The 18,542-nt window shown below is 44.5% G+C and overlaps 1 protein-coding gene across 1 annotated transcript; it reads left to right on the plus strand.

Annotated features, from left to right (window-relative positions):
- Positions 1-5,656: 5,656 nt before the first annotated feature.
- On the plus strand, positions 5,657-7,410 carry SOX2 (SRY-box transcription factor 2). The gene has a single exon (XM_004311784.4). It carries the CDS (start codon positions 6,161-6,163, stop codon positions 7,139-7,141), a length of 981 nt encoding a protein of 326 aa, XP_004311832.3. The 5' UTR covers positions 5,657-6,160; the 3' UTR covers positions 7,142-7,410.
- The last annotated feature ends 11,132 nt before the right edge of the window (positions 7,411-18,542 follow it).

Genomic DNA, 18,542 nt, shown 5'->3' on the forward strand with positions numbered 1-18,542 from the left:
CAAATGAAAACCACTGGTGGCAGCTCTTTAAATTTTCATTTTGTCTTTTTAAAAAGAGAATTTCTGTTTAAATAATTAGACTATTTAATGGCCACACTGAATTTTTCCCTGGACAATAGCTGCAGTGCAGAGACAGAATCTTATGTTATAATTGCTTGATCATTCAGAAATGGAAATGAAATTGTGAAGTGTGAACCCTCTTTTCCAGAAAATATTTAAGTTGGAATATATAAAGGATGTACATATATAATACTGTAAGCAATATGATTATTATCATATATAACCCTGAAGACATACACAAGTGATTGTGTATAACTTCTGTTGCTGTCATTTGAAAGGGGAAATATATTTAGTTTTCTAACTATTGAGTTCTTTTAAAAATGTATTTATTTCATCAGTGGGAATTACATGAAAGAGAATGAGTATAAAAAGGAGCTGAATGCAGAGCAGCCCTGCATTCCTTAGGTTTCAAGAGTCCTTACAGCTCTTGAGTGAAATTATTTGGTGAAATTGGGTCTGGGCTGAAATAGCATTTGTTATCCCCTCGTTCATTTGTTATGTGTAATACCACTTCTGGAAATTAAAGGCAAGGTGCTGAAGGGAGAGACAAGAAGAAAAAAATATGATTAAGCAATTTTAAATTGTCAATCTACCATGCATCCATATGCATATCTATGCCTTAATAAATAAAAAGGGATAGAAGTATATGCTAGCTCTTTGTATTAGCTAGAAACATTTATTATTTCTGTTCCTGTCAATAATCCTTCATGCTTCCAAAATCTGACAAGTTTGGCCATAGGAAGAAAATGGAGGATATGTAGATGAAAGAGTTTCTATCATTTTGAAAATTGCTTTATAAAAATTGAAGTATCCCCTCTAGGATTTCCTGTGAGGGATCCGTCACAGTCTAAAGCAAATGAAGTTTGATAAAAGTACAATTCTATTCTAATTTTTTCTCTTACTTTCAATATTCTAACTTTTTCCAGCTTATTTTTTATTGATTTGGGGGGGAATATATGATGCTCTTTTAAGGAAAAGAAATCCTCTAATACCTTTCTTTACCTTCATTTATCTATGTTTGTTTCATAAATCTTGGAGAATCAAGTGTTGATCATTTTGAAAGTCTTATGGCGTAATCCAGTTTGGAGTAACTGAGGTTTTTTGCAGTTTAGAAGGGAGAAGGAAGCATTTTAAAAATTGGCTTATACGCGATTTCCTTACTTTTTAATTCCCAGTTTTCTTTTTTCTTGTGTTTGGGGATAAATGTCAATAAAACCTCATCTTACCAGATTGTACCAACATTGTCCAAAACATTGAAATTCTCCTTTATTTTTGGCTTTTAAAATCAGGAACTTTCCTTGGGTTGCCATACTTCTCTTTTTAGTTTTATTTGCCTCATACACTACTGGTATGATTTCTTTCATTCCAGTATGATCACTACTATGGTCACTTTCCCTGGAGCTGGTTGGAAGGTTAGGATCTGAAGGAAACATGATTTTAAAAAAGGAGAAAAAAAACCCCTTCATTTGGCCAAATCTAGCTCCTAATATATTTAACAAATTCCAGAATTAGAAATCCTCTCTGTATATTTTCTTCTATTTTTCTCTCTTTTTTTCCTTACGTAATGAAATTAAAACTTTTGGAGCCCACAGTTGACATTTTTCAGAAAATTGAGTTATCAAGGCAGTAATTATTTCACGGGGAGATAAAACTCTCATAGCCCTAACTGTCAAATAGGGCCCTTTTCAGATTTTAATTACAAAATAAAATTAGTCTGCTCTTCCTCGGAATGGTTTGTGAGTGGTTAAACAGAGCTTTCCCCCCAATACTGGTGGTCGTCAAACTCTGCTAATTAGCAATGCTGAGAAATTCCAGTTAACAAGGACATTCTCCAAGACTCTGCAGGTTCCCTGCCGTTTGCCTTCATTTCCATAAGAAGATTAAGAGAGGAGGGGAACACACTCAAATGCAGATGCAGAAAAGAAGCGTTTTTTAACAAGCATCATAATAGTAAGATGCTTGGCTAGTTCTCACCTAATTACTGCAAGTTAAACCTCTATTTGCCACTAAGGAGAAAAAATAAGTCTACAGTCCCCTGTCTCCACAAAATTGTTAGTTGGCTTCAGCTATAACACTTGAGGAGGGATGAGAGGAGTTTAGGAGGGAAATATCAATGCAAAAGATTTTTAAATAAAACTGAGTTACACTTAATCAGTTAAGGATTTGGAGTTGGGGCCTATAATAAAACAAAATCAAATCAGAATATCCTGGGAGTTAAGGATTTTTGTTTTTAATTTCTAATCTTACTCTGAAAGTGTGTAGCTTTCTGCTGCCCAAGGAAGGGAAATGTTACACTGTCTTAAGATTAAGCACTTGCAATTTTCATAAATTGTGCCAATGACAACATTTTAAATTCTCAGAGGATGAAGCACCCTCTTCCAAGTCTTATTTTGATTCCCCAGTAGTCAACGGTGTATTGTTATTAGTACTGTAGCCGTCTGTTATAAACCTAAAACAGAGCTGCTTCTGTCATCTATTATGATTGTTATAGTTATTATTATATTTAGGGCCCAGTGATGGTGCTGGATTGAAATAGAGTGGCCGGTGATCTGATTTTTTTAATGCATATGTTCTAAAAAATCTAATGAGAAAATTGTTTCTGCTATCACCATCTTCTTTAATCTTATTTTCATAGCACATTATTATGCATAAACGCCAGCCACAGTAGTTTATTGCCTGGATAAGTACAGCAGGCTTAATTAAAATAAAGCTGTAAATAAATGCAACCAATGATAACACAATTGTAATGTATTTCCATAGCTTATTTATATGATAAAAGCAATTAACAAAAGACCTAGCCAGCCCCTTTAACCTCTTAAATGCATTATTATAGAGTTCAGGCACAAACACACGCATCTGAGAATGTATAAAAGCTTTTATATATCATACCAAGGAAAAATTTGTGCCTCTTACTATTACCTTTAAGAGAGAGAGAAGATTAATAACATTTGCTTCTATAACCATCCATTATTAATATTTATTTGAATACATATACACCACCATTACCCACATCAACCCCTTGTGCTTTTTTTCTTCAAACTTAATTATCCATAAGCTTTTTTTTAGTTTTCCAAATAATGCTATTAAGCATAGACCAGTGCGTACACAATCATAAAGTGAATGCTTGGCCTGCCCTTCATGGCGTCTGGACAATCATAATTCGTTCATATGTTGAATCTCATAATTTGTACCTATTTTCTCCCACGGTTTAACCTCCCACTTATCTCGAGGTTATATGTACATTTCTAAGTTAAGAAAATTAAATCTGACTCTTGTGATTTGGTTCCATAGCTTATACGATATATTAACTTTTCTTTTGTTTAGATTACGTGTAATTAATTTGCTCTCACTCCCATCCCCCTCATTTTATTTTTCTTTAATTATTTCCAAACACCTTCTTTTAAAGGTGAAAGCAAGAGTCTTGGGAAAAGTGAATTCACCAGTAGGGGGCGCACCAGCCACATCCCTGAAACCAGACGCGCTGAAAAGCCGGTGGCCGCCTTCTCTTCTCCAGACCTTCTCAACCCTTTCTCTTTCCTAATCTCCAGGTCCTTGTTTAGCTTAATATTACACCTCGAATAAACTGAAGACACTGCTTTATTTTGAAGAGTACTATATATTTATGAGTTTTCAGAAGGCTAGTCTCATCCTTCCCGGATTCACAGTAACTAAAACAAAACATAATTTAAGAGCAAAAAAGAGAAACTGCAGGGGCAGGAGAGGTTGATTGGAAATAATAATTTATTAAGAAAAGTCTGCAACTTTTTCACAACTTTTCTGGGTTTCCAGTGAGCATACTTATCTTGAGTTTGACAAAAACAGAAAAGCCTGAGAAGGTAGGGATTGGAGAAGTTGGAGGTTATCGGAAGAAGGTTAGTAAGGAACAAAACAATGCACAGTTTTGTAAAGATAATAAATGGAACGTGGCCGACAGATACTATTCAGTACATTTTATTAGGGTGAGTAAGGGTAGATCGGGGAGGAGGGAGGCGGAGAGAGTGTTACAGAAGAAAGAAAATAAGTAACCCTGATGGTTTAAGCCCTTTATAAAAAAAGAAATGGCATCGAGGTTTTGGGGTTTTTTTTTTCCTCTCCTCTCCCCGCCCCCCCCCCCCCCCGCTTTGTAGTCAAGTGCATTTTAGCCACAAAGATCCCAACAAGAGAGTGGAAGGAAACTTAGACGGGGCTTTGTTTGACTCCGTGTAGCGACAACAAGAGAAACAAAACTACCTATTTGTAACGGACGTGCTGCCATTGCTCTGCGCATTGAGCGCCTACCTATTGAAATCTTTACGTCGGGACAATGGGAGAGCGGCTAAAATTACCCTCTTGGGTCCTAGGAGGGCAGGATTCCTGAGCCCCTACTCCCGCCCCCCACCCCATCCTCCTCCAGCCCGGGCCTTGCCGGGCTCCCCCCTTCCCCAATCCTGGTCGCCTTCCTCCTGCCGGCCTGGCCTGCACCTGTGCCTGGAGAGCACCACCCCCGCCTCCCAGGCCCGGAGCCCCCTCCGGGGTTAGCCCCAGCCCCAGGCTGTCGGGGCGATGGGCCACCGCGGTAGAAGTAGGTGGGGGAAATGCCAGGGCTGGTTCTGCTTGAGTCCTGGGAACTCTGCGTGGGAGGGAGTTTGTGAGTGCGGCTCAAAAGCCACCTCCAAGCAGTGCCCTAGGATGCCAGGAAGCTGAGATTACCCTCCCCCATAGACAGCACTTCTGAGCGTCCTTCTGTGGATCTTTTTCTTCCCCCAGTCCCCTTTGGAACCCCACACCACTGAGATCCCTCCTTGGGGGAAGCTCAGGAAAATGGGAGAGAAGACGAGCGTCCCCTCTGCACCCGACTGAGTGGAGAACGATGGGTGGGAGATGTGGCTGGGGTGAGAGCCAAGCCGTGGTTTCCGGCCCAGAGGGCTGAGCTGGGCAGGGAAGAGCGTGGATTCGGCAGCTTACCCAGGCCCGGCCCGGCCTCAGCTATAGAGGCCGCACAGTCCGAGCAGAGTTTATTTTTAAAACCGAGCGAATTACGTGGAAGCAAGGAGGGCTCTGAGGACAGAGCTTTCCGTCTCCTAACTTCTTGTCGGGACAGTGTGAGAAGGGGGTGAGCGAGCGTCTGCTCCCGTGGAGGGAGAGGGGCGAGCGGAAGAGCCAGGTTAGGGAGAAGAGCTAGAGCGGCTGGATTTGGGGGCTGTGTGCGGAGGAGCGGGAGAACAATGACACGCCAACTCCAGCAAGGCCGGTTTCCTGAAATACTAGGAGGACAGTCGCCCTGAGCCACCCTCTCTGCCCTCCCCCACCCCACCTCAGCTTCTCGCGCCCCCTCCTCATTTCAGCAGCCCGCACCAAAGAGTAAATCAAGATTAAGTTTAAAGAAGAAGAAATCGTAGTCTTAGTGCTGTTTACCCACTTCCTTCGAAAAGGCGTGTGGTGTGACCTGTTGCTGCGAGAGAGGATACAAAGGTTTCTCAGTGGCTGGCAGGCTGGCTGTGGGAGCCGCCTCCCCCTCCCTCCTCCCCGCGCCTCCCCCCGCCTCCCCCGCGAGGCCGGCGGCGCGGCAGGCCCCGCCCCCTTTCATGCAAAACCCGGCGGCGAGGCTGGGCTCGAGTGGAGGAGCCGCCGCGCGCTGATTGGTCGCTGGAAACCCATTTATTCCCTGACAGCCCCCGTCACATGGATGGTTGTCTATTAACTTGTTCAAAAAAGTATCAGGAGTTGTCAAGGCAGAGAAGAGAGTGTTTGCAAAAGGGGGAAAGTAGTTTGCTGCCTCTTTAAGACTAGGACTGAGAGAAAGAAGAGGAGAGAGAAAGAAAGGGAGAGAAGTTTGAGCCCCAGGCTTAAGCCTTTCCAAAAAATAATAATAACAATCATCGGCAGCGGCTGGATCGGCCAGAAGAGGAGGGAAGCGCTTTTTTGATCCTGATTCCAGTTTGCCTCTCTCTTTTCTTCCCCCAAATTATTCTTCGTCTGATTTTCCTCGCGGAGCCCTGAGCTCCCGACACCCCCGCCCGCCTCCCCTCCTCCTCTCCCCCCCGCCCGCGGGCCCCCCAAAGTCCCGGCCGGGCCGAGGGTCGGCGGCCGCCGGCGGGCCGGGCCCGCGCACAGCGCCCGCATGTACAACATGATGGAGACGGAGCTGAAGCCGCCGGGCCCGCAGCAAACTTCGGGGGGCGGCGGCGGCGGCGGCGGCGGCGGTGGCGGCGGCGGCAACTCCACCGCGGCGGCGGCGGGCGGCAACCAGAAGAACAGCCCGGACCGCGTCAAGCGGCCCATGAACGCCTTCATGGTGTGGTCCCGCGGGCAGCGGCGCAAGATGGCCCAAGAGAACCCCAAGATGCACAACTCGGAGATCAGCAAGCGCCTGGGCGCCGAGTGGAAACTTTTGTCGGAGACGGAGAAGCGGCCGTTCATCGACGAGGCCAAGCGGCTGCGAGCGCTGCACATGAAGGAACACCCGGATTATAAATACCGGCCCCGGCGGAAAACCAAGACGCTCATGAAGAAGGATAAGTACACGCTGCCGGGAGGGCTGCTCGCCCCGGGCGGCAACAGCATGGCGAGCGGGGTCGGGGTGGGCGCCGGCCTCGGCGCGGGCGTGAACCAGCGCATGGACAGCTACGCGCACATGAACGGCTGGAGCAACGGCAGCTACAGCATGATGCAGGACCAGCTGGGCTACCCGCAGCACCCGGGCCTCAACGCGCACGGCGCCGCTCAGATGCAGCCCATGCACCGCTACGACGTGAGCGCCCTGCAGTACAACTCCATGACCAGCTCGCAGACCTACATGAACGGCTCGCCGACCTACAGCATGTCCTATTCGCAGCAGGGCACCCCTGGCATGGCTCTTGGCTCCATGGGCTCGGTGGTCAAGTCCGAGGCCAGCTCCAGCCCCCCCGTGGTTACCTCTTCTTCCCACTCCAGGGCGCCCTGCCAGGCCGGGGACCTCCGGGACATGATCAGCATGTACCTCCCCGGCGCCGAGGTGCCGGAGCCCGCCGCCCCCAGCAGACTTCACATGTCGCAGCACTACCAGAGCGGCCCGGTGCCCGGCACGGCCATTAACGGCACACTGCCCCTCTCGCACATGTGAGGTCCGGACAGTGAACTGGAGGGGGCGGGTTAGAAATTTTCAAAGAAAAAGAGGGAAATGGAAGGAGAGCAAGAAACACCAAGGAGAAAAACCCGGTACGCTCAAAAAAAAAAAAAAAAAAGATAAAGTCATCACCCACAGCAAATGACAGCTGCAAAAGAGAACGCCAGTCTCATCCGCACTCACGCAAAAACTGCAATGCCGGCAAGAAAACTTTTATGAGAGATCCTGGACTTCTTTTGGGGGGACTATTTTTGTACAGAGAAAACCTGGGGTGGGGGGGGTGGGGAGGGCGAGGGAATGGACCTTGTATAGATCTGGAGGAAAGAAAACTACGCAAAACTTTTTAAAAGTTCTAGTGATACGGTAGGAGCTTTGCAGAAAGTTTGCAAAAGTCTTTACCAATAATATTTAGAGCTAGTCTCCAAGCGACGAAAAAAAATGTTTTAATATTTGCAAGCAACTTTTGTACAGTATTTATCGAGATAAACATGGCAATCAAAATGTCCATTGTTTATAAGCTGAGAATTTGCCAATATTTTTCAAGGAGAGGCTTCTTGCTGAATTTTGATTCTTCAGCTGAAATTTAGGACAGTTGCAAACGTGGAAAGAAGAAAATTAATCAGATTTGGACATTTTAATTGTTTAAAAATTGTACAAAAGGAAAAAAATTAGAATAAGTACTGGCAAAACCATCTCCGTGGTCTTTAAAGGGGCAAAAGTTTTAGATTGTACTAAATTTTTTTAACTTACTGTTAAAAGCAAAAATGGCCATGCAGGTTGACATCGTTGGTAATTTATAATAGCTTTTTTTGTTTCCCAACTTTCCATTTTGTTCAGATAAAAAAAAAACATGAAATTACTGTGTTTGAAATATTTTCTTATGGTTTGTAATATTTCTGTAAATTTACTGTGATATTTTAAGGTTTTCCCCCTTTTATTTTCCGTAGTTGTATTTTAAAGATTCGGCTCTGTATTATTGAATCAGTCTGCCGAGAATCCATGTATATATTTGAACTAATACCATCCTTATAACAGGTACATTTTCAACTTAAGTTTTTACTCCATTATGCACAGTTTGAGATAAATAAATTTTTGAAATATGGACACTGAAATTATGCTTGAGTCTTTCATTTATTTGGATAACACTGTGATTATGCCCAACTCCTCGGGGGATATACTGTGCTCAGCCAGGAAAGCAAAGTACCTAAAACCTTGGTATTCTAGTCCAGTAGCATGTGCTAATGTTAAGTGCAACAAATAAATGGCTGGATGATTAATTGAATAAGTACTCTCGAAAAAATGGAAATGCTTATGTCATTTCCAAAATAGAAACTAGGGACATATATTGTAAATCCACCCCCTCGTTTTCTAAGCAACATGAATAAGCATGATGGGGACTTCAACTGATTTATGCCACTTGTTGCCAGAAAGGAGTCAATTCTGAAAAATTTCATGTAGCTTAGCAGATGGGGTATTGAGCCAAATCAGAACCAGGTTGGCTGGTTTTGTTTTCGATTTCTGCACAGCACAATGGCCCTTTGGAAACGTGGTTATGGGGGAAAATGATGCTTCTTGTATAGGAATAATTGCAAACTAGACAAGCAAAGTACTCATCTGCTGGGTGGGTGTTTGGATTACTCTGGCCCTGCTATTGTCTAAGAAACAAGTGGTTTGCTTTCTTTGTTCCCTAACTTCAAAAACTTTCTTTTCTACATTTTCCTGTTTAGGGGCGAGGGAAAGCAAAGAGCATCTTGCAAAACTCCCCGACTTATCACAGCTATTTATTATTATTATTATTTATTTTCTTTTTTCCTCTCTCTTTCTCCACGAATTCTGTTTCTTAAATTGGCAGCGCGGGTCCAAGCCTGTAGCCCCAAATCGGATAATCTCTGCAGCTGATAACAAGCAAAAGAGAAGCCAGGCAACAGCCATATTAAAGAAGAAAACAATCAACTCTGAGGTAGATATTTTACTTTGTCCGGTCTAATCACATTTGGAGATGATTGTGCTTTTGATCTGTTGACCATGTTTTACTACAGTAGTAGAGAAGTAGGGGGAGGGGGAAAGGGGTGGAGAAACAGGATTGGATTTGTTGTTTTCTTTTGCCCTAGGAAAGGTAAAGAAAGACTATAGTTGTCCTCAGTGGGAGCGCAAAAGTTGGGGAATCGCCGTGGTCTTTGAATTAGCGATGTTTCTGCATCACAACCGACCCGCGCACTTTGGCGCAGTCAGAGAATCTGAAAGACCGACTCCGGGACTTTTCTTTTACTCACTACTTACCTCGCTTATCTTCCCCCACCGAAGGGGACCAGGAGCCTAGGGTCCAGCATTAGGAGCGTGGGTTTCCTTCCTACAATTTCAAGGGCTTGTTGTGTGAACTTGCTACAACTTTGGAGAAGTTGGAATCCAGCTGCGCCTTTCACCCTTGAGTAAAGTATCGGCTGCAGCCACTAAGTTAGTTCATCCCGTTGGTTCGCATCTTCTCGTTTTCCAAGGAAGTATTTCTTTCTCTTGGTGTTGTTAATGTTAGTTCTAGACTCAGCTGAGGATATTCTCGTATTTTATGTATTTTTATTTCGTATGGATTGCTTTATTTTAGGTGTTTGTTGTTTTTTATTTATTCCTTTTTTTAATCCTCATTTTAAGGGTAATATTGTACTGGGAAAGGACAATTATTATGCCAGTTCCCAATTCTAAGTGAGGCATTTCCCCCCCTAATTAATGCAGAGACTCTAAAAGAATTTCCCCCGGCCTGGCCAGCCATTGTAATGCATATACGGATTATTCACGTGGTAATGAGCACATTCGCCAGTTCTTGCTCACACATACGAATAAAAGAAACTTTGAATAAAGATCCAAATGATCTTGCTGGGGGGTGGGGAGAATATTCCTGGAATTCGAACCAATCAACTATATGGTGTGTATATATTTGAAAAGTAGAGATATATTAGAAATATGTATTGGGGTTTAGAGTAATTGCACTGCACTAATCTACCAGTTTAAAAAGCCCACAGGATCAGACTAAAAAAAAAAAAATTTTTTTTAACTTTTTGGGAAAATGCTCAGGTTCAAACATTTTGCAAGAGGGAGGAGAGCAATATTGTGGGAAGTTGAAGTAGTTTTGAATGACTGTTACTGTCTGCATAAAACGAGAGAACTCTCATTCCCCCTCCTAGACCTCCATATCTCCTAACCAAATGAAAGCCAGAATATTTTGTTTGCAGATATAAATTCTTTTGATAAACTGCATTTGAGGAAAATGATACATATTTCATCACTCATTTGATTGGGTTAAATGTTTCCCCCAAGATGTGTAGTTTCATGGCTAGATCAATATTGAACATATGATATTTTAATTATAACATGATTTCCAAGAAGGGGGTAAACCCTTAAGCTTGCCCAGAGATGATTATCTCCCAGTGCTAAAGTTAGTTGTTGAGTGTTCAGTTTCTTCCTCGGGATATTATCCTGCTCACTAAAACCATTCAATTTGCAGTCAAAGGGGTGAATTTAATGTTTTGTTAACCTTATACACAGAATAGAAATGTGCAGAAGGATGAGATTATAGTTTGTTCCCTCTGCAATTTTTTTTCTCTCCCTGCACCCACCCCCCCCCCATACTTTAAATAAAGAGTGTTAAAATATTGCTGAGCTGTAGTAGATTAGCAAGGTTTCTTGCCAATGCTGGGAAGCCGGTATTACAGACGGTCCCAGGGGGAAATGGCTCACATTAACCACTAAATGAATATTTGACAAGGGCTCATTCGGAGGTATTATTACTATAAACGTGTCCCTACTGGACTTTTCAAGGGTCAAAGAGCAACGCTTCAATTAATTATTTAGTCTGCTAGTAGATTTGGTTGTAATAGCTGTACTTATTTCTAGAACCGACACAATCTTACAGTAGGAAATCTCAGGAGAATCTTCTCCATCAGCAATGCCTTGGATTGAAATACACACAGAGCCCTGGCATTCTATAGCTGACTTTTTCATAAAACATTTTTCTGGACTGGGGGTGTGTGTGTGTGTGTGTGCGCGAGTGTGTATGTGTGTATCGGGGGAGGGGGATTATAGTCTGTTTTTCTATTTTATTTACCATTTTTGGTTTAAAAGAAAAAAAACAAGAGCGTAATAAGTTGTCTTAATTTCTACATCATGTCTAGCATAGTCTTTTAGGGCCTTACAATGTGGAGAGAGAGGGGAGGAGATTTATTTATAACCTTTGCCTTTTCTAAGTGGAGATGTCACAGGATTTCGGAAACAGGCAGGCTCTGAGTTTAGAAAGGGTACACATTCCTGTTTGCCAATAAATTTCGGGTATTAAAATGGAAGACTCCATAGGTTGAGTACTCTGAGTTCTAGTAGTCTCAAAGTAAATTGGGGTACCAGATAATCCCTCCTCCCCTCCCTACCTATTGGTCTGAACATTTCCAGGTGTAGTGGGGGGTGAGTGTTCCATTTCTGCCATGTCATAAGTTCCTCTGTGACCCCAGGTAAAACGGGAAGGGAATGATTTTGTGAGTAAGATTCTTTAACAATAATATAAGGTGAATGAATAAGAGATAAGCTGCAAGGGGTGGGGGGGGGGCGGGATGCAGTAATTACAAACCCAATTCATTCAGCTTTTCAGAACTTTTGTTGTGGGAGCTCCATTGACGGGGTTTTGAGCTGCCACTTTTCTCACATTATAAAGAACTGATCAGCGCCTCAGGGGCACAAGAAATACTGCTTAACTGTATAGTGATGGGGTCTTCTTTTAGAATCCTTACAAGAAGAAAATTAAACAGTGCCTTTGTGTGCACAAGGTTTACTTTTCAGCTGCTAACAGTTTATAGCTAACTGCTCTGAGATTGAAGTTTGACTGTGGTTTGATCGCCTGCTAGTTGGCACTGGTTATTTATTTATTTGTTGTAATTAAAATATTTTTAATATTCCCCCCCATTTTATTTCTTGCTTTTGGAGAATTTTGCAAAACAGTTTCTTATATTTTCTTTTGTGGAAGGAATTTCTTCTGCCCTGAGCTTTAGCAGAGGCTTGAGTTTACATTCTCTAGCACTTCCTCCCCCCACACCCCACCATTATTGCCTTAAAATAATTTGCATCTCACTGTTTTTTATGCTGCCTCTCCTTGCTCTCAGAGCAAAGGCTGCCTTTCAGGACAGCTACAAGTGAGATTGGGGGTGGCGGTTGATTTCTTTCTTTTCGTTGCTTTCTTTTTTGACCGAAGTTGGAAGGTGGCTGGATGGATTTCCTTAGGGACCTCGTCTATGAGGTGGATCCCTTAAAGACAGGAGAAGAGGGAGAAACTCCTGACCTTTACTATGAGAATATGGATTAAAGTCCAAAGGGAAACAGCTTCCGGAGTTCTAGAGTGAACAACTGTGGAAAGAGCTTTCCAAAGATAAGGAAATTGCCCAAACCAGAGAATTGGTTTAGTATCTTTCATAGTTATTTTCTATTAAAAACTTTCCTTGAAATATGACCTCTGATATCACCCAGGGAGACTTTGTAACCTCTCTCTCTTCTGACGATGCTCTCCGGCTTTACAATTTTTGTTTTCAATTTCTTTATGTTTGGCTTACTTGGACTTTAGGAAATAATGGACTCGACTTTCTTATTTTAACTAAGAGAAGAATTCTCTTTGGGTGGGTGGGTTACTAAGACAAGGCCACGATTTTCATTGGCAGAGAGCTCTCTTTATGTATGCGGGTCTAGATGGATTTTATTTTTACATTTTGGTGCAATGGTGATATTTCTGATTCAGTGAGCGGTGCACTCAGTTTCTCTTCAAAAGCAAATGGAACGTCCTCTCATTTCAGGACGCAAAGATATTTGCTACTTCTGGGATTTTGGACTTGAGATGCTTGCTCTACTTTGCAAAGAAGTGTCAGGTGATTTAAAAGGTCCAAGGAGTCGCTCGTTTCATTACCCTCGTCTGCCTGCATGTACAGAATGAAATGTGCGCTATTAGTAAAGATTTCGGCGCCTTGAGCTATCTTTTGCCTCCCTACCTGGCCTTGGGTGCGGGGCGCGGCGCAGGACTGTGAGCGCGCGGGCCTCCCACCCGCTAGCCCTAGGGAGCGCGCCGCGCCCAGCGCCCGGAGCGGATGCGCGGGCAGATGGAAGCTGAGGCGGCCAAGCGCCCGGCGGGGGACCTGACGTCACCGCGGCCCTGGCCACGGCCCCCTTGGGGCTCCCTGGGAAGGTGCTGCGGAGGGCTCGAGTTCTCTCCGCCCGAACCCTGCCCAAACGGCCCGATTTCCTTTCTCGGCCCTTGACCGTGCCGCGACGGGCAAGTTTGCAAAGTCCCTCGCCCCTCCGGAGTCCTCTATCTCCTGTACCCCAGCCCACTCCACGTTGACCTCGTGACGCCAAAGATGGTTCTAGGCCCCAAGCTTCCCACATCAGAGGTTGACTGACTCACGTTCTGCCTTCCTCTTGCCTTTAATCTCAGACCCTTATTTTAAAGGGGTTATTTGTCCCTGTTTGGTGCCGAGGCTCAGCATGAGTTGTCTCGCTCTTAGCCCTTCCCAATGCCAGAGGCTGCGCATTGGCATGGCTGTGGGAAGCCACAGGAGCTACGTGGGCTCCCCGGAAAGCCGCACCCCTCTAGGATCAGAGTAGGTAGGGATGGGAGGATGCAGATCCTTCACTTTCCCATTTATAAAATAGGGATAATATATAGTTACCTCGCAGAAGATGAGTACAAAGCCACTGACGCTAAATAGGAGTAATTGATAGCTATTACTTTTCTTACTGTCCATTGGAATTAGGAGCTAGGAAGGCAAAAGCTTCTTTTAGACTCCAGAGATCAATACAGAAATTCGGGTTCTTCCTCTCCTTTCTGGTCTTGAGCGGTGAAATTAGCCTTGTTCAGACCACCCTTCTTCCTTTTCCAGTGCCCTTCCTGGCTTAGGGTTCGCCTAGGAAGTTATCCTGCAAACTTGCCACCCCTGGGCTTCTTCCTGAAGGGAGGGATGCCGACATTCCGGGCAGGAGCCGCCCCCCCCCAACAGAAGGCAGAAAAATAATTACTGTATTAAAAGGAGCGGTGAATTCTTCCCGAGGGTTCTTATCGCTGGCGGCCAGGCCAGAGCGGGACTGCGCCCCCATCTCCACCTCGTGACGTCAGGGTCTGCAGGGCCTCGGGGATGAAATGATTCGTTTGAGTGTTCCAGAAAGGGCAATGCGAACACTTGCAGGGAGAGGCCAGGGGAACTGGTCTCCATCCCCAGAACCCAGCTCCAGCTTTTGAGGCTACAGAGGCTGTCGCCCCTCAGCATAACCAAACACCAAGTAGCCAGAGGCTTCACTACTTACATGATCACGCACACAACACTCATCACTGTGTCACCTTGGCACTCGATATATTTATATAAACATAAATACATATTTATAGATTACATATATAGGTAAACAACTATATAGTTATTTGATTTGCTAAGTAGAGTTTGTTGTGAGGTCTGAATGAGTTGATTTGGGTTTACATTTGTTTTGTTTTGAGACGATCAACGAGTTACACTAAAAGCCTTTACCAAGTACACCATATCTTTATTTTATTTAGCCCTGCATAAGTTTCAGTGGTGGATGGAGAATTGGACTCCCCAAAGTTTTCCGGTTCTAATATGGAGCCATGGTTGGGACAATTGCTTCAGGCTTGCCATTGCTATGCCATTTCCATTTTCTCATTCCTTCTCCACTCCTAATAATTTGTGTAGCTTTTAATAATCTTTTGAGAATCAAGAAAGACTTGCTGAGAGAACGCCTTGGAACAGTGATTTAAACTGTAGATAAGAAAGACATTTGGTCCGTGCACTCCATGTAAAATGGATAGAATTATTTGTTGAGTGAAAGCACCTCTGCATTTCTCAAGTTTTGTTTACGAACCGATTTAATTCATTGACTGCCCTTGCAATGGGATGGGTTCTGGGAACTAGGCCTTATGTTCTGATATTGGTTCAGACTAATGATTTACTGAGAATTAGCCAATATTTCACATGCAGTCAGTTTAGTATCAACTCACATCCAGGTCGATTTGACTATCACACATAACTCAAATCTGGGTTATTGCATAACATTACAGTTTAATCAGCCTGAAATACTAAATGGCAAACTTGTGTTTTCCTTCTGCTCAAAGTCCTCTTCCCTTTCTTTGTTTTCCCCTTACTCCCACCTTCAAGGAAAATATCTTAAAATTAAGTTTTCCTTGTGAGAGTTTGTTTACTCCAACTTCCGTTAAACTAGGCTAACACGCTCTCATCAGCTTTCTAAACACTCTCTCATCGGCTTTGTAAAATGGTGCAAAAACGTCTTGGAGTCTAAGATGGCAAAATAAACCTGAGCATATGGGGGGAAGACATCGTTGTTAGAAAATTGATTTAAATATTTAGCTCACACTTCAGCCTGATGCCTCCCGTACTACTCTTTCTTGCTTTGCTCACTGCCCGCCCCTGGCTCTTGGGTACCTCACTTCTATTAGCAAGCTGGTTCACCAGCATAAATAATGAATGCATTTCGAGCTGCCCTTCTGATAAGATAAATCAGGGGCTTTTCTCTTTTGCAAGTTTCTGCTTTCATTCCCATTAAAACTTCTCCATGCACCATGCTGCAGTGTCTTTCTGCAAAACTTACTCTGCCCATGTAAACTATGGAGGTATGTTTTCAATAGGAAACATCAGGTAATCTTTTTTTCGAGAAGCCTTACAAGTTAAGGATACAAAATATTTCATAGTTAGTTGTGTGAGCTTCCAAATTAGCTGCATATAAAGTATTTTAAGATTTTTTTGGCTGTCACTGGCTGGCAATACTCATTTTGTGTGTGTGTGTTGGTTTGAAAAGCAGGAAGAAATGTAATGAATTGAGTGCTGTCAGAGATGTCTTCTGTTTGAACAATCTGCGATGGGCTGAATGGCAGGGACTCCCTCATCCAGTGCAGGTGCAGTAGAGCTGGGGAAGGGGGGAGGGGGGCTCCCTCTGTTCAGTCAAAAAGCACCATTCTCCACAATAGACCACACACTGACAGCCAGCGTGACATCAACTCACACTTTCATACTTTTCCCCCATCCATAGTTCTGAGTTCACAAAGTGGCCATACAGTAGCCTTGGTTAGGTTCCTTTAATGAACATTTTGTGGCTCCATGTCCGACATTGAAATCTGCTGAGCCCTGGGAGGAACAAATAGATTTTTAATCGCGAGTTCCAAATCAAAATGTATAGCCATAGATATTTAAAGTTAAGCTGGTCTCTCCACTCTCTCCCAATATCAATGCCCACAACAGCCCCCAGATGATCTGAAAACTCTGAGTTAAAAGTTCTTCTGAGATTTACTAGGTTCCAAGGCACTGTTTTCTGATGTCTGGAGAGAGACTAAACAGGAAAGGAGGGAAGGCACGGATTTCGTGTATTTATTTAAATTTAAAAGAACCCTAGTATTTTATTGTGCTTCGTGAGAGGATTAATCCTGCAAATGAACGAACATTAATCTTGTGGAGTGGAGTCTGTCCCCTTTTGAATTGGTTTTACTGGGAGATAGAGAAGGGGCGGGGGTAGGAAAGGCAGCAACTGTTCGAAAACTCTCGGCAAAGATGCGACCACTCTTTGGCTGCCCCACCACTGAAGGGCCGGACCTTGGGGAGATTTTACTGTACATCTGTTTAAACTCGGGCCTCGGGGCCTCAAGTTTTAAATGGAATTATTGAGGGAGGGAACGCTACTAGAGAAACTATTCTTGTCAATCCCTTCCTGCCCCCATTCCCCACCTGGTTCCTACTCTTCTCCGCCCCACCCCCTTCTGACACTTCTTAATCTGGGATCCGAGCGTTTAGTAGAAAGTGGGAGGAAAGAAGGAGGAAAGGACCTTACGGGCAAGGAAGGTTCCCCCACCGCCGCCGCCGCGCGGGGAGAGATCCCCACGGCCCTGCCACTGGCTGATTTCCCTCTGTCCTCGGACTTGCTGAAGCATCGCGCCGAGGAAAATTGCTCCCTGTTCGCTTATTAAAAACCATGTAACCATATACATTTTTCACCGCGGCAACAAAAATATCAACTTTCGAGCCCTCGGAGCAAAACCTTTATCATTCGCCTGAACATTGTTGTACAGTGGGTGGGGGGAGGGAATAGGCAGACCTCCCAGGGCAGAAGCCACAGCTCTACCCAACTCCCGCCTCGGGCGTGGAGGCAAGGAGTCGGGAGTCCGGCGGGGCAGAGCGCAGGGCCGGAGGATTTGGTGTGCAGGGTGAATAGGGGCCAAGTTCTTTAAAACCTCACATAACACAGGAAGAGACGGGTCTTACCATCTCTGTGGCGCCCTTTGCTTGTGACTACAACCAGTTGCCCGTAGGCTGCGATGAGTATGCCTACGGCGCCTACTAAAGTCTGGGCCTCGGACGAGAGGCGTCTCCCTCCCCTCGACACGCTGCCCTCCACTGTTTGATAGCTGCCGCGTCTTCCGGCAGGTACACACCCACAATTAATCTTTCTTATTAGAGCCTCCATTCTGCACCCAAGGGGCGACTGAAACCTATTTAGATTTCCTTGGTTGGCTGCACAAATTTAAGTGGGCAAAGAGTTATAAACCTAATAACAGAGGGCGAGAGAGAGAGAGTGATTTGAGTAGAGAAGACGCAAGATTCACTAGGCGTGTAAGGATGCTGCGGGCCATGCCCTCCCCAGGCCCCCGCCTCGGGGTGCGCTCCAGGCTCTGGGAAAGGCAGCAAACCTCCCGCGCACACACCGCACTCAACATCCATACGCACACCTACACCCCTACCCTTCGCTCACTGAGATTGCCTCTTCCGCATTTCTTACAAACCCCTCCCAGAAAGGCGGAATTCTCAGAGCATCCCAAACCAGGGAACTGCCAGAGAACCAGGGAAGGTTTGCACTGTTTGGGATTAATTGAGAATAATTAACACTGGAGACCGTTAATCACCACTTTGCTGCTCTCTCCCTCCTTTCTGGTCTGCGGCGACTGCCTCTCTTGCTCCGGCTGCCGGCGCGGGTGGGTTCGCTGGTGAAAGTGAAGACGTCGCGGTAGCTGTCACCCAGTTCGGCTGTACTTTTTTAAACGCTCGCATATTGTTTGATTACTAATTCGAGTTAATATGATCTTTATGGTAACATAACAGTGGATAATTGGCCTTTTTTCCTGAACAACAATGTAAATCACAATCGCTTTATTATTTAATAACGTCAAACGCTTCGTTGGATTGGCCCCGACCGAGAAGACCTTTTCTTTCTAGACAGTGTTGTGGAGGAAGAACAATGAAGATCTAATTGTGGAGATTTCATAAGTTGGCTCCCGTAAATGAACAGCTTAGATATGGAAGTTCCAGCAGATGTGGGCACTATTCGCCGTAGAAACTCTACCCCCAACCCCCAATGCATACAGCCCAAACAC

Source organism: Tursiops truncatus, chromosome 4 (genome assembly GCF_011762595.2).
Source record: "Tursiops truncatus isolate mTurTru1 chromosome 4, mTurTru1.mat.Y, whole genome shotgun sequence".
In the NCBI taxonomy this organism is placed as follows: domain Eukaryota; kingdom Metazoa; phylum Chordata; class Mammalia; order Artiodactyla; family Delphinidae; genus Tursiops; species Tursiops truncatus.